This window comes from Sinocyclocheilus anshuiensis, unplaced genomic scaffold, assembly GCF_001515605.1.
Source record: "Sinocyclocheilus anshuiensis isolate Anshui unplaced genomic scaffold, SAMN03320099.WGS_v1.1 scaffold1936, whole genome shotgun sequence".
Classification (NCBI taxonomy): domain Eukaryota; kingdom Metazoa; phylum Chordata; class Actinopteri; order Cypriniformes; family Cyprinidae; genus Sinocyclocheilus; species Sinocyclocheilus anshuiensis.
The window spans coordinates 19,905-33,910 of NW_015557170.1; the positions used below are offsets into that span (position 1 = coordinate 19,905).

At 38.5% G+C, this 14,006-nt stretch overlaps 1 protein-coding gene across 1 annotated transcript in view; it reads right to left on the minus strand.

Annotated features, from left to right (window-relative positions):
- LOC107678343 (choline dehydrogenase, mitochondrial-like) overlaps positions 1-14,006 on the minus strand; it is a gene marked incomplete at its 3' end in the record, with an annotated part of 31,811 nt that overhangs the window by 14,805 nt on the left and 3,000 nt on the right. Inside the window, exons 2-4 of the mRNA XM_016473564.1 lie at positions 7,127-7,897; positions 5,658-5,809; positions 2,594-2,723 (exon numbers count right to left, since the gene is read on the minus strand). Of these exons, the coding sequence (XP_016329050.1) occupies positions 2,594-2,723; positions 5,658-5,809; positions 7,127-7,847 (1,003 nt within the window). The remainder of the gene's footprint in view (positions 1-2,593; positions 2,724-5,657; positions 5,810-7,126; positions 7,898-14,006) is intronic.

Below are 14,006 nucleotides of genomic sequence, written 5' to 3' on the forward strand. Positions count from 1 at the left end.
CTGACGCGGAAGCATCAGCGGAAGCGTTCAGCCCTTCTCGTGTGAAGACCAACGAGGGTAAAGACCTGCGACTTCACCGAGCTACGACCTCGCATCACACTTAAGTATTTTTTTTCTTCTCTTTACACACTCTCCTTAACTGTCCTCACTTTTCCATTTCTATCATGTGTTTCCAAAACATTCCGCCTGTCTCTCGACAACGCTCTAACATCACACGCAGACGCCAACGCAATCTTGCTAACCTGCATTCTATCTCTACATCCTCTACTGCACCTTTCTTTCTCTGTGGGTCTCTGGTATTGTCAAGTCAGCTGTCAACAAAGCAGACTTCATTTCGGCTTTTTCTTTACAATCCACACTCAGCATCTTGGGCTTGACTGAGACCTGGATTCGTCCAGAAGACTCAGCAACCCCAGCTGCTCTAGCTAACAATTTCTTTCTCTCACACCCCCACCGTCAGGTTGGCCGGGGTGGGGGCACTGGTCTGCTCTTTTCTAACAATTGGAAATACTCAACCCACTCTCCCCTATGCAATTATACCTCATTTGAATATCATGCAATTACTGTAACAGCTCCTAGAAAACTCCAGGTTGTGGTAATCTACCGCCCAGCATCGAACCAAACTCAGAGTAGCAGAGAGAAAATGGCACAAATCAAAAGAGCCATCAGACCTGAGAAAGTATCAGTCTTTGCTTTCATCTTTCTCTGCTGAAGTCCATACTGCGTGTCTGTTTGCCTCTTTAAGAAGAATCGCTTTATGTATTCCCTAATTTTGTCGGCAAAATGACTAAATGTAAATGTAAATGTTCTGGTTATTTTGTTTCAGTGTACAGTTTGTTAATTTTGTGCAAAGCATAGGCCTATAGTCAAAGTAAACTTCATCATTCAGCTGAACTGTGCACATTTATTAGACACTTCATGTCTTGTTCAATTCATGCGATAAACGCATGTCCCGGTTATAGCTGTGGGCTATGACTAATTTCACGGGGCAAAGCAGACAAAATGACAATTTATGTATCGTCTTTTCTTTTTTTTTTTTTTTACAAATAAAACTTCATATTATGAGAAGGATACTTTCTACGACCTTTATCCTGCAGTCATGGTGAGATTATAGGTTCCTTCAATCTAAACAAACCAGAATCGAAAACAACAGTGAAGAATGGATTCTTGGAATCGATTCCAGAACCAGGAATCAGAATCGGACTCGATTCCGAACAGCCCTTTTTGCTGCCTCCAGCTAGCGCTGTGATGTCGGCTGACCCTAGTTACCTGTGGTTGGCCTGGTTGTGTGTCACTCAGAAAACAACAGGCCAATCAGAAGAGAGGCTCATGAATATTAATTAGACAGGCCAAAATCTACCTGTTCTCAGCAGAGCTCCTGAGAGAGAAACCTAAAATAAAACTCCAGAAAGGTGTAACATATGTGACCTTTAAAGCTACAAAAGTTATTGATTTCCTCTTTTTTTCTTTTGTTCTTTAATAAACAGACATCACAGCAGCTGGTTATGATGTTATTTGGCTGCTATTACTTTAAGAGCTGCCGCTGCTGAATGTGACGCAGATCTGACAAGCATGCTTGTAGTTTCATTCACGCTTTAATATGAAAGGAAACAGGCTACAGTGTGTGCCGCCGTATTTGTGCGTGTGATTGTAGAGCACGTGTTACAAGCACAGTATAACAGCTGACAGGACAGGAAAATGTGTTTTTACTGACATATAGCCTGACAACCTCTCATCCTACCACAGTTCACTGATGTTCTGCTGAAGCTCCTCGTCACCTCGTTACTGTTTCCACGCTCGTTGACTCTCACCTGGCGCTGAGGTGAAGTTGAGTGTGCATCTGAAAAGTCTCCTGTTTGATGTGGTCGCAAAGATATTCTGCATCTAAATAAATGCAATTCTTGTCAAGAAACAAAAAAGGAGACCGAAGCTGCAGTTGTGAGTGGGGTGGCCAACCCAAGCTCCGGCCCTGCGTTAAATATTTTTAATGCCATTAAACTTGAAAAATTAATCGCATGCATTAACACGCTAATTTTGACAGCACTAGCTTTAAATTTTGTCAGATAACAATGTGAGCGTTGATGCATGTCATTTGCTGCAGATGCACTACTCACTGTAAAACACTAAAAAAATAGCATTGTTAGTGGGTATTTTATAATCTAGATGGAAAAAAAAATCATTTTGCTAACATGTCATTTAAAATGGATTAAATGTTTTGTTACTTTCTGAAAAATTTCAGTAAACTAGTTCATTCAGTAGCCTAATAAACACCTAACCTTATACTTACAATTAAATAGACTCTCCTGTCATCTGGATTATAAAGTACCTGATAACTGCTATTTTTAGAGTTATAAAGTGAAAAAGTATAATAAAGTGTACTTATTTTCCACAAGAGATAATAATAATAATAATAATACATTACTAAAATCTTTCACAACTTCTGTTTCATGCCTACTTTAAAGTTAACAGCCAGTTTGCCAGTAAAACCTATTTTACTTCCTCACTAAAGTCAGTATTTACTCGCATGTGTTAACTGTGGACCTGGTCTGAAGTATCTTGAAGATACATCGCATAAAGAAGGAAATGGGGTCACCTGGAAGATGCTGTATAACGGGAATATCATGTTTGCGAAGTTCATCTGCGTTTCCCACTCCAGACAGCAGGAGGAGCTGTGGGGAGTTTATGGCTCCACCGCTGAGAATGACCTCCTTATCAGCAAACACCTGAAGTCAACGTGAGAGACATTCACGTGTTAGCAAATCACTCATCTGTTTTTATATAACATCAGCGGAAATGATTGAAAGATGAGTCCCAAATTTGCAACTGTGACATATTACGTAGGTTAATCACACAGATTACACAACCTGCCTCCTGAACATTTCTCACAGTCACAACATGATTCTGACAAAGGCTTTAGATGTAGAGAGGAGCTCATCTCATTTAGCATCCTGTCTGCTGAGGTTCCTTCATCTGGTTGGTTTTCTGTGCTATCGCACAATAGCTTTGTGAATGTTTGAAAGAATAAAAATGGCCAAAGCATTTGCTCGGTTATGTCTAATCAGACATGGCACACTCAGTTGTCATTTGCACTCAACTGTATTATGTTAAATGAAATTACATTTGTAAAGTGTTAAGTTAGCTTAAATCATTTGTCTTAGGGCTACATGAATCATTTATGTTGCATTGACTGAAACTGGGCAGTGGATTTCTAGTTCCCAGCATGCTTTGCATAGGGATAGATCAGGAGACTAAATGTGGAAATTAAGTGCTGTTTAATTAGTAAAGGGAAAGACCTATTAAAGTTTGTTGTTCAGTTATATTTGACATTTGAAAGAGTTTATTATATCGTTTATTTTATTTATTTATTTATTTTTTTTTTGAGGTTACCATTATGCTGAAGTGTAGACCTTGTGGTTGGTTAGCTACATGAGCTAAAACTATGTTGCTCTCAATGAGCTGTAATTGTTGTTATGAGCCTAAGGCCCCGTCCACACGGAGACGCGTTTAGCTGTATACGCATACATTTTGTATCATATAGGCGTTTCATCCACACGGATCCGGCATTTTGGGAGAGTGAAACCGCTATTTTTTGAAACCGGGTGCCAGAGTGGATAAATCTGAAAACGTCGCCCTTGCGTTTTCATGTGGACAGCCAATCCGTATATTTTCTGAAACAATGACGTCATCAGCCCACGTCTCGGCCCTAGTCAGACACCGCTACATCACGTAACAGCAACAAAAACATGAACAAACACTGAACGATTGTCTTTTTAATAACTAACATTAACACAGATTAATAAATGTACTGTTCCATGTTCGTTTTGTATACCGCGCGCAAGGTTTATGCGCATAGTCCAAGTCTTCTTCTCCATTTTTAGTGTATCTCTGTGGCAGAATTACAGCGCCACATGCTGGTCTGGCATGTATACTACATCGTTTTGTGTCGGTTTCGTGTGGATGCAGATATTTCTTGAGACGAAGGAAAAAAAAAGATCGGATAGGGAAAGCTCAAGTCATTTGTTCGTTGTTTTCATTCTGCCCTCTTGTGTTCTCTCCGTGTATGTGTATGTTTGTTATAACAAATTATTCCGAATTTTTAATGCATTTTAAGAATACTTTTCCCATCAACTGGTCCCAATGCACAACCCCGCTGTATGCTGCGTCAAAGACGCGTGTGCGCTCTGATGTAAACAAGCACGGATAAGAAGCACATGGGGGAGCTCGAGAGAGACGCTCTGGATAAAGCACACATTCACTCTCTGACAGCAGATGGCGCTGAACAGCAGAAATGCAGCCGTAACCCCGGAAACCGTGTAAATAAACCAGCTGCCCTACTTTCTGTTTCTAAAATGTGTTTAAATTAATAAAATAGTCATTCAGATGTTTTTATTCACTATGGTGTTCATCACAGCACCAAATACTTAAATATTTAGACTTAATAGGCTATTTTCAAACTTTTTTTACATTTTAATCTGGACTACAACATGCCCTGGATATTGTTTGAAAGTGTTTTGATTCTTTATTGTTCGGTCACACTTTACATTAGGGCTTCATTAGTTAACATTAGTAAGCACACATTCACTCTCTGACAGCAGATGGCGCTGAACAGCAGAAATGCAGCCGTTACCCTGGAAACCGTGTAAATAAACCAGCTGCCCTACTTTCTGTTTCTAAAATGTGTTTAAATTAATAAAATAGTCATTCAGATGTTTTTATTCACTATGGTGTTCATCACAGCACCAAATACTTAAATATTTAGACTTAATAGGCTATTTTCAAACTTTTTTTACATTTTAATCTGGACTACAACATGTATAATAACACGTTAAAATCAAAAGTTGCAACTGTGTTATTTAATGAGCTAACATGAACTAAGAGTTGTATTTTTAAACAAAGATGAATAACTTCTGTAGCAAATGTAGCTATTGCTCATTGTGAACATTAATGCATTAACTAAGTTTAACTAATGAGATCTTATTGTAAAGTGATACCTGTCTTTATAATTCTTTTGCACTTTAATTAAAAATTGTAAAAAACATTGTGTATTGTTTTATTGTATTTAAATGTTCAGTTATTTTTGTTATAAGAAAAAAGCTATTAAACCTGTTATACTGTATTATGACAACACTTTTTTTGCAACTAAATTTCAATATCGTGACAATACCGTATACCGTGATAAATGCATTAGCAATTAATCACAACATGAAAAGTTGATATCCCTAATGATGATTTATATTATGATTAATTTGTGATTAATGTTTTCTAAACACGGCCCAGTTTGACGCAGGATTTGCACATCGTTTGATACTGAAATACAGAGCAGTCCTAGCTATAAAAGATCCCGGTCATGATTCAGAACTGCAGAGGGTAAGTGAAACGGCATCAAATGTCTGTGTTTTGTTGGCAATTGTCGCTCAAGTGCTCGTCACTCTTTACCTCCGCCCACAGCACGCCTCCAGGAGCTCGGCTGTTTTTGGAGAGAATCGTAAAGCTGTATCTTTGTTTTATAAATATAAAACTAAAGACTCTTTAGAGATATGAAGGATGCAATACTACTCTATAAAGATTAACATGAGATTGGGTGAAACTGTGTGTTATGTCCCCTTTAAGTGCAGTGTAAAAATAAAATACTAATGCCAGTGAGTTCATTTTTTGACCTTTTTCGTCTGTCCATCCTGCTGGTACTCCACCCCTCTTGCTTGCGTCCCATCAAACAGAATACGGGTCACCATGCAGCGCACTTCTGTTCTCAGATTGGGTCTGGACAGCGCAGGCCGGAGGTAAGCACTAGCTGTGCTCCATCGTTTACCTGTGTGAGAGAAAGAGAGAAGGTGACTTTGAATTTGGTCATTACAGATTCAACCAAAGAATTACACTATCACTAATGCTTATACAAAATATTAAACTGTTACAGACATGAATGATTCCTCAGATCATAAGAGGCGAGATGTGTGCTGTTACTTGACTAAGTGACCAGACTTTTATTCAGATGCTAAAATGAGTCTGCAAACCACACAGATTTGCATTACGATGAATGCCTTAATTCAAGATAGGGCTGGGCGATATGACAAAAAGATTATCATTATATTTTTTTCTTCATATCATACGGTATTGATATTTATCACAATATTCATTTACCATTAATGGGGAAGAAAATGCTTTCCACAAGTTTGTTAGACCTTGAGAACAAACGTAAACATAACTTGTTAGTTCACAATTAAAATCCATTTTATTTTTTCTGGATTCTGTTTTTTATCATTTAATACAAATTTATCATCACAAATGGTGTTGTTTTGAAATAGAAAAGAATGAATAAAACTTTTAGCCAATTTAATTTAATCAATCTAAATTTAACCAATTTAGATTTAATCAATCTTTTAAAATGCAATAAAAATGAAAATATAACAATTAATTTACTACAAAACACTGCATTTTTATTTTTTGTCAGATAAAAAAAAATCTTGGTTGTAGTAGTGCTGTCAAACGATTAATCGCATCCAAAATAAGAGTTTTTGTTTATATATAATACAATATATGTGTGTGTACTGTGTACATTTATTATGCATATATAAATACACACACATACAGTATATATTTTGAAAATATTTTCATGCATTTACATGTATATATTTATATTCATATAATTTATATTATTATATATACTGTACATATATTTAATATATGAACAATTTTTTTCCTTAAATATATGCATGCATGTGTGTGTATTTATATATACATAATAAACATACACAACACACACACACACACATATATATTATGTAAACAAAAACCTTTATTTTGGATGCGATTAATCGCGATTAATCGTTTGACAGCACTAGCTGTATGATATTTCCTTGATAACAACATTATTACATTTAGAATTTAGATAGTAATTAACAGTAATACAATAGTAATATATTTCTGTAATAATTTCTTCAAGTTAGACTGGACTTTTATTTTGTCGTTTTGAAGAACCGCACCATTAATTGATACGCCTTTATTTCTGCTGTTAGATTAATCCAAAACAAGTAAAAATTTCCAGATCTTATCATCGTCACTAATTTTACCGTGACCTCAATATGATATTGTTTATCGCCCAGCCCTAATTTAATTTCCTAACGTTCACCTCTGTGGATGGTCATATCCATCCAGCCCACTCCTTCCTGCTGGAATCCGTTCATGTCATCCGTGAAGGGGTATCCGGCCTGCTGGCCCGCTTCGATGAATGTGTGGTGCAGAGGGTGACTGGTTTTTCCTCGCGTCACATGCAGTGGGCCGTCATCCCCTCGGTATCGGTCTGCTCCCAGCTCATGTGTCTGGGCCTTGCGGAAGTACGGAAGACAGTGATCGTAGCCCCAGCCCTCGGCCCCCTCGCTCTGCCAGCGGTTGTAGTCCTCGGCGTGCCCCCGAATGTACACCATGGCATTGAGCGATGACGATCCGCCCCAGACGCGGCCACGAGGCCAGTACATCACCCTGCCGTCCATGTGTGCTTGAGGTAGCGTGTGGTAAAACCAGTTGTACTTGTCGTCACAGAGGTTATAGGTCAGAGCAGCCGGCATGTGAATCTTCCAGGACAGACGGGTGCTTCCCAGCTGCTTGTCTTTGGGTCCTGCCTCCAGAAGGAGCACCGAATCGGAGGCGTTCTCTGACAGACGGTTGGCCAGCACGCAGCCTGCAGATCCAGCCCCGACTATCACATAGCTGTAGGACGCTGTGCTCTTATTTACTGCAGTACTGCTGTGCCTGGGTTGCTGCAGCAGTGGGCATGAGTTTGGCAAGCGTTGCACACCGATGTACCTGCAAAGGCTTGACGTGAGCCTCACAGACGATGAGAAGCACAGCATACTGATGGAGATCTCCGCTTTCTAAGTGCTGCACTGATGATCAGCGGGGGCTTTGAGGAAACACACACAGAGAACACTGGATTAAACACTCAGTACATTAAATTCATAATGCTTGATGCTGGGTTACCACACTTTCCTCTCAGGATTAGGATTTATTGAAAAGTACAGTGCATTCAGAAAGTATTCAGACCCCCTTCGCTTTTTTCGATTTTATGGTGCAGCCTGATACTACAATTGTTTAAATTCATTTTTGCTCATTAGTCTACACTCCATGCCTCATAATGACATCATGAAAATTTTTGAAATGTCTGTAAATTTATTAAAAAGAAAAAACTGAAATATCACATTTACATATGTATTCAGACCCTTTGCAACAACACTTGAAATTTTGCTCAGGTGCCTCCAATTTCTCTTGATCACTGCTGAGATGTTTGGGTCAATCACTCCTTGATTGGAGTCCACCTGTCGTAAATTAAATTGATTGGACATTTGGAAAGGCACACACCTGTCTATAAAAGGCCTCACAGCTGACAATGCATATCAGAGCGAAAACCAAGCCATGAGGTCAAAGGAACTGCCTGCAGAGCTCAGAGACAGGACTGTATCGAGGCACAGATCTGGGGAAGTCTACAAAAAAAAATCTGCTGCACTGAAGGTTCCCAAGAGCACAGTGGCTTCCATAACTCTCAAATGGAAGAAGTTTGGCACAACCAGGACTCTTCCTAGAGCTGGCCTCCTGGCCAAACTGAGCTATTGATGGAGAAGGGCCTTGTCTAGACTGGTGACCAAGAACCTGATGGGCACTCTATTTGAGCTCCATGATCATATATGCAGATGGGAGAAACCTACAGAAGGACAAACATCACAGCAACACTCCACCAGTCTGGGCTTTATGGCAGTGTGTCCAAACTCTCCTCAGTGAAGACACATGAAAATACACTTGGAATTTGCAAAACAGCACCCAAAGGGTCCAGACTCTGAGAAACGAGATTTTCTGGTCTGATGAACCTCAGTTCTAAGCATCATGTTTGAAGGAAACCCACTCTGCTCATCATCTGCAGAGTACCATCCCAAAAGTAAAGTGTGCTGGTAGCAGCCTCATGCTGTGTAGGGTTGGGTATCAACTCCGAGAACTAATAAGGCAAGAATGGATCGCCATCAGTCAGGATTTGGCCCAGAAGCTAATGTCCAGCATGCCAGAGAGAATTGCAGAGGTTAGGAAGAACAAAGGTCAACACTGTAAATATTGACTCATTATATATTTTTTTCCAATAAAAGCCTTTAAAACTTATATGCATATCGTTTTTCAGTATACCATAAAAACATGTGGAAGAATAATCTAAAAATACGGAAGCAGCAAACTTTGCAAAACACAAAATTTATGTCACTGCCAAAACTTTTGGCCATGACTGTATGTGTGAAAGGCACTATTGTGTAATTTTACTGGGGAAAAAAATGCTTTAATAAAACGTATGGTTATTATTACTTTTATAAGTAATGGTGAAATGCTTGTGCTGCTACATACATATGTATGTAGTACATACTTAAGACTTCATGGAGCTCACGAACAGAATATTTTGCTAAATCACAGTGAATAACAAGAGGAATAATCCAGAACCGACTATATTGCCTCTGTACTCTTGTACTCTGTACTCTTTGGTGTTGTTTGATAAAAACCAATAGTGATTACAAAACTCTGCCAATCGGATCAAACATTTGTGTTTGTATGAACTAGGGGTGACCCCGAGTAGTCGAAGATTTGATGCTTCAATAGGAGGAGCCTGATTCGATACCAATCTCACAGTCGAATATTCGCGCCATTATTATCATGCCATTTTGGCTATATGGGGGTGCTCAAATGTCTGATTTCACATAGAACTACTGGTTTTCTCCCAATGTTAATATACAGTCTATTAAAATAATGCTGTAAATAAGAATCTGAAAAGAAATAAATATTTTAACGTGCGTGAATAAATCCAACCACCCCTATAGATTTAAGATTTACTTTCCATGATCTGTGACCGACAGAGGAGCATCTTGGAGGCAGGGATTTAAAATTTTAATAAGACTCAAATTGACACAGGCAGAGTGAAAGACTGGATTTTTCGATTAGGTAGGGTACAAGTGATTTCAAAACATTTCAGTCGATTTATATGTATCGTGTATATATTATTTGTCTCATATAAGATGCATTTGGTTGAGTTGCGCTGCAGTAAAGCGCTTCATTGTACGGTGTTTATCACTTCAGCGCGCAACGCGAGCAGGACAAACAACAATGCATAATATTAATAACTATAACTGGGACTGTCATATACATAACATTATAATGAGAACACTATTATAATAAAACGCTGTGAATTTTTAGTTTAGCTGCCGTGTTTCTGCACGTTGTTGCATGAAGAACGCATCCACAAAAGGAGTTCATTCAGAGCCGCATAGACACGTTCATGTGCATTCGGGGCATTTTGTGCAGACAGCCTATAAGTCATAATATTAATGTTATGTTGTATAAATAATGAAGCATATTCTATATGAGATAAATGATGAGTTAAATCCCATTGATTAAAAACCTGCTGCTTCATTCTACTGGTCATCTTCATCGCGCGCAGCTCAAAACAGAAATGCTGAACATTAAAAAATACTGTCATATACATAACGTTATAATGAGAGCACTATTGTAAAAAAATGTTGTGAATTTTGCAGTCGTTTAATGTTAACTATCTTTTAATCAAAACATAAAACATTATTTACCGTTTGTATCTGCGAGGCGTCCGTTACACATTTACCTGTGTGTTACAGTAATTATGACTGTTGAATGTCTGATTTGACTCTTGGTAATGTATTTTGCCCCGCTCCCAAACATATGATTCGACTATCAGTCGAATATCGGCAAGATTCGAAAATTCCGATTCGACTATGAAAATCCTTAGTCGGGGACACCCCTAGTATGAACAGGAACTAAAATGGATGTTTTATTGTAACATGATTATATGTAATAATAATAATAATAGGGTACAACGGGGCTAAAGGCGCCTTTGATATTATTTTCATCTAAACCACTAGATGGCACAAAAACGTGGCGTAGCACTTTCCAAAACATCCGCTTATCTTTTTTTAAATGTCACATTGTCAATGAAACAACCTAATTTCTGTAGTTTATTTTTGTGATGTATGTTCAAAATGAAATGAATAAGTTGTATACATTATTCATTTTTGTAGTGTAATTTATTTGTAAATGAGCCTGAGTACTTTCTGTACATTTTGTATTTTTGTTTTGCATATTCACATGTATAAATAAGAGAGAAGTAGTTATGTACATTGTTAATTTTTTGTCCTGTAAATATATTTTTTTACACATTTAAACAAATAGTTCTATACATTACTGAAAGTACTTTTTGCAACTATTTACAACATAGCTTGGGTTTAACATCAGAAAAACAACATCAGTTTTGAGCCCAGCCCTGCCTCCATGTGTTCTGGGGTCTTCAGGAGGTGAATCTCTTGGTGAATGGCCAGCAAGTGATTCTGGGATATGGTAGGGTGAGAAGTGTCCATCAGATGTACACTTCATTTTCCTGGGAAACGAAGGGTGCATTTGAAGTCGCTTTCGAAATATGTCAGCATTCGTCGCACCGCGGTGACTCCATCAGCCTTGGAATGCGGTCTTTGGAGGGTGCATTCTGAATTGGGACAGCTTACGTCGTGACGCTGTGACGCAATCGCACTTCAAATGCGCACTTCGGAGACCACGCACTTCAGTTTGGGACACAGCTAACAAGTGCCTTATGAGCGAGTGATTGATTGATTCATTCAACTACTACAACCACTAAGTCAAATAATGAGAAAGAACCAAATCGCCTATCACAGCTATGCTGATGATACCCAGATTTACCTAGCCTGTTCACTGAATATAAACCTAACAGACCACTCAGATCATTAGGATCGAGTCAGTTAGAAATACCAAGGGTTCACACAAAACAAGGGGAGTCTGCTTTTAGTTATTATGCCGCCCGCAGTTGGAATCAGCTTCCAGAAGAGATCAGATGTGCTAAAACATTAGCCACATTCAAATCCAGACTAAAAACTCATCTGTTTAGCTGTGCATTTATTGAATGAGCACTGTGCGATGTCCGAACTGATTGCACTGTATTTTATGTATAATCATTTTCTATTTTTAACCGTCTTAAATTAATTTTAAATCAATTTTTAAATCATCTTCAAAGTTTTTAAATTCCTTGTTTTATTTTTGTTTTTATTATTTTACTTTCTTTTATGTAAAGCACTTTGAATTACCATTGTGTACGAAATGTGCTATATAAATAAACTTGCCTTGCCTTGCCTTGATTCATTCAAATGCAGTAATTCATTCAGGAACAAACAGTGTTGGGAGTAGCTAGCTACAATTAGCGACGCTACTAGCGTAACTACATTTTTCCGTAGCATGACGGTAGCTCCGCTACTTTTAAAACAGTGTAGCTTTTCTGGTAGCCAACTATTTTTTCCAGCAAGTAGCGGTGTAGCGCGACCAAACGCTACATTCTGTTTTGCGTTCTGACGAGTCACGAGCCTGTAATGCATTGAAGCAGCAGCGCCTACTTCTGACTAGATCACAAACTACATTTGTTCATTACCGCCATCTGTGGTGATATCATGCATCTCGCGGCTTCACAGTCTTTCCACCGACAAGAGATCGTCTGATGATATTGCAAAGGATGTACAGGAGTGGATATTTCACATAAATCAACTGTAATTTATGCAAAACGCAAAAGAATTAAAGCACATACAGGAGGTGAATAACAGCCTTTTTAAACTAATTAATTCTCCTGCTTTATTGCACTCTAGATCAAATGCCTATTTTACAATGATGAACCATCATAATACAATCTGCCCCCCACAGTTTTGTAGTGAACACTAATCGAACAGAAAATGAAATTGTGATGTGTACTCACACTAGGCCCGGTTGCCTTGAACCGAGCCCGAGTGCGATTATCCCCCCTCCCCACTCCCCCGCTAGCCTACACTCACACTTGCACTAAACATTCCAGGCCGGAGCACGCTTACGTCATGTATGAGATAATGGAGAAAACCACTTTCGCTAATATTCTGCCGAATAATTAATAATAATTAATTTATCATTTATGCCGTGCATTGATTTTCACTTGTATGTATCAGAAAATTATTACGGAGGCAGCTGAGGTTAATGAAATAATTTGCAGCTTTACTCGCAAACTACATTTCCTGTTCATCAATAAGGTAAGAGCCATTATAAACCTAAATATACTTGATTAAATTAAATTAATTGAAAAGTGTAGTGTAGTAGTAGTAATAGAATATATTTGCGGCGGTCGTAATGATGACAGTTGCGCACACAAAATAGTATCTGTTCTGTGCTCCGGCGCGGTTAGCGTGGGGTACGTGAGATGATGGTGAGGGGTACGCGAACAAAATTCTGAGTTTTGGCATTCATTTCATACCCTTAAAGCAACATTAAAACCGAACGTATTTCTGACAAGCAAAATGCCGCTTCTAATGTAAAAACAGGAAAATGGGGCTCCCGTAAACGGTCAAATACATGATATCCAATCAGCTTACCTCATTTTTTGCAGTCAAAACTGACTGCATCCACACAAGTAGCGTGCATGTGATAGGATGCCCGCTGAATATGCTGCTATGCTGCTTTCACGCTGCTTTTTAATGTATCTTTAAAGTAGATCTTCACTTAATAGCATGAAGAGCAAATAGCAAATCATTTTAATGTATCTTTAAAGTAGATCTTCACTTAATAGCATGAAGAGCAAATATTGACACGTGACACGCAATGAGATCGATTTAAACTCTCTTCGACACAAACACACCCTGTGCGAGTTATTGTTTTCATGTTTAAAATACGAGCAAGAATGCAAATTTCCCTGAATATCCAAACAATTTGAACAGAATATTGTCATGTTGTTGTCATGTTTTGCAACGAAATAATAGTTCCAACGAAATCTGTATCATCAGGAGTGCGTCTCCAAGCACTCCAAGCATGTGTTTCGTTAGTGAACGAATCTGCGGCTTTGAACGATTTGGAGAGTCAGTGATTAATAACCCATTCATAACTAGCATTTTGCTTCTTTACTGAATGAATGAATGACGCGACGCCTGGCTCATTAAGACAGC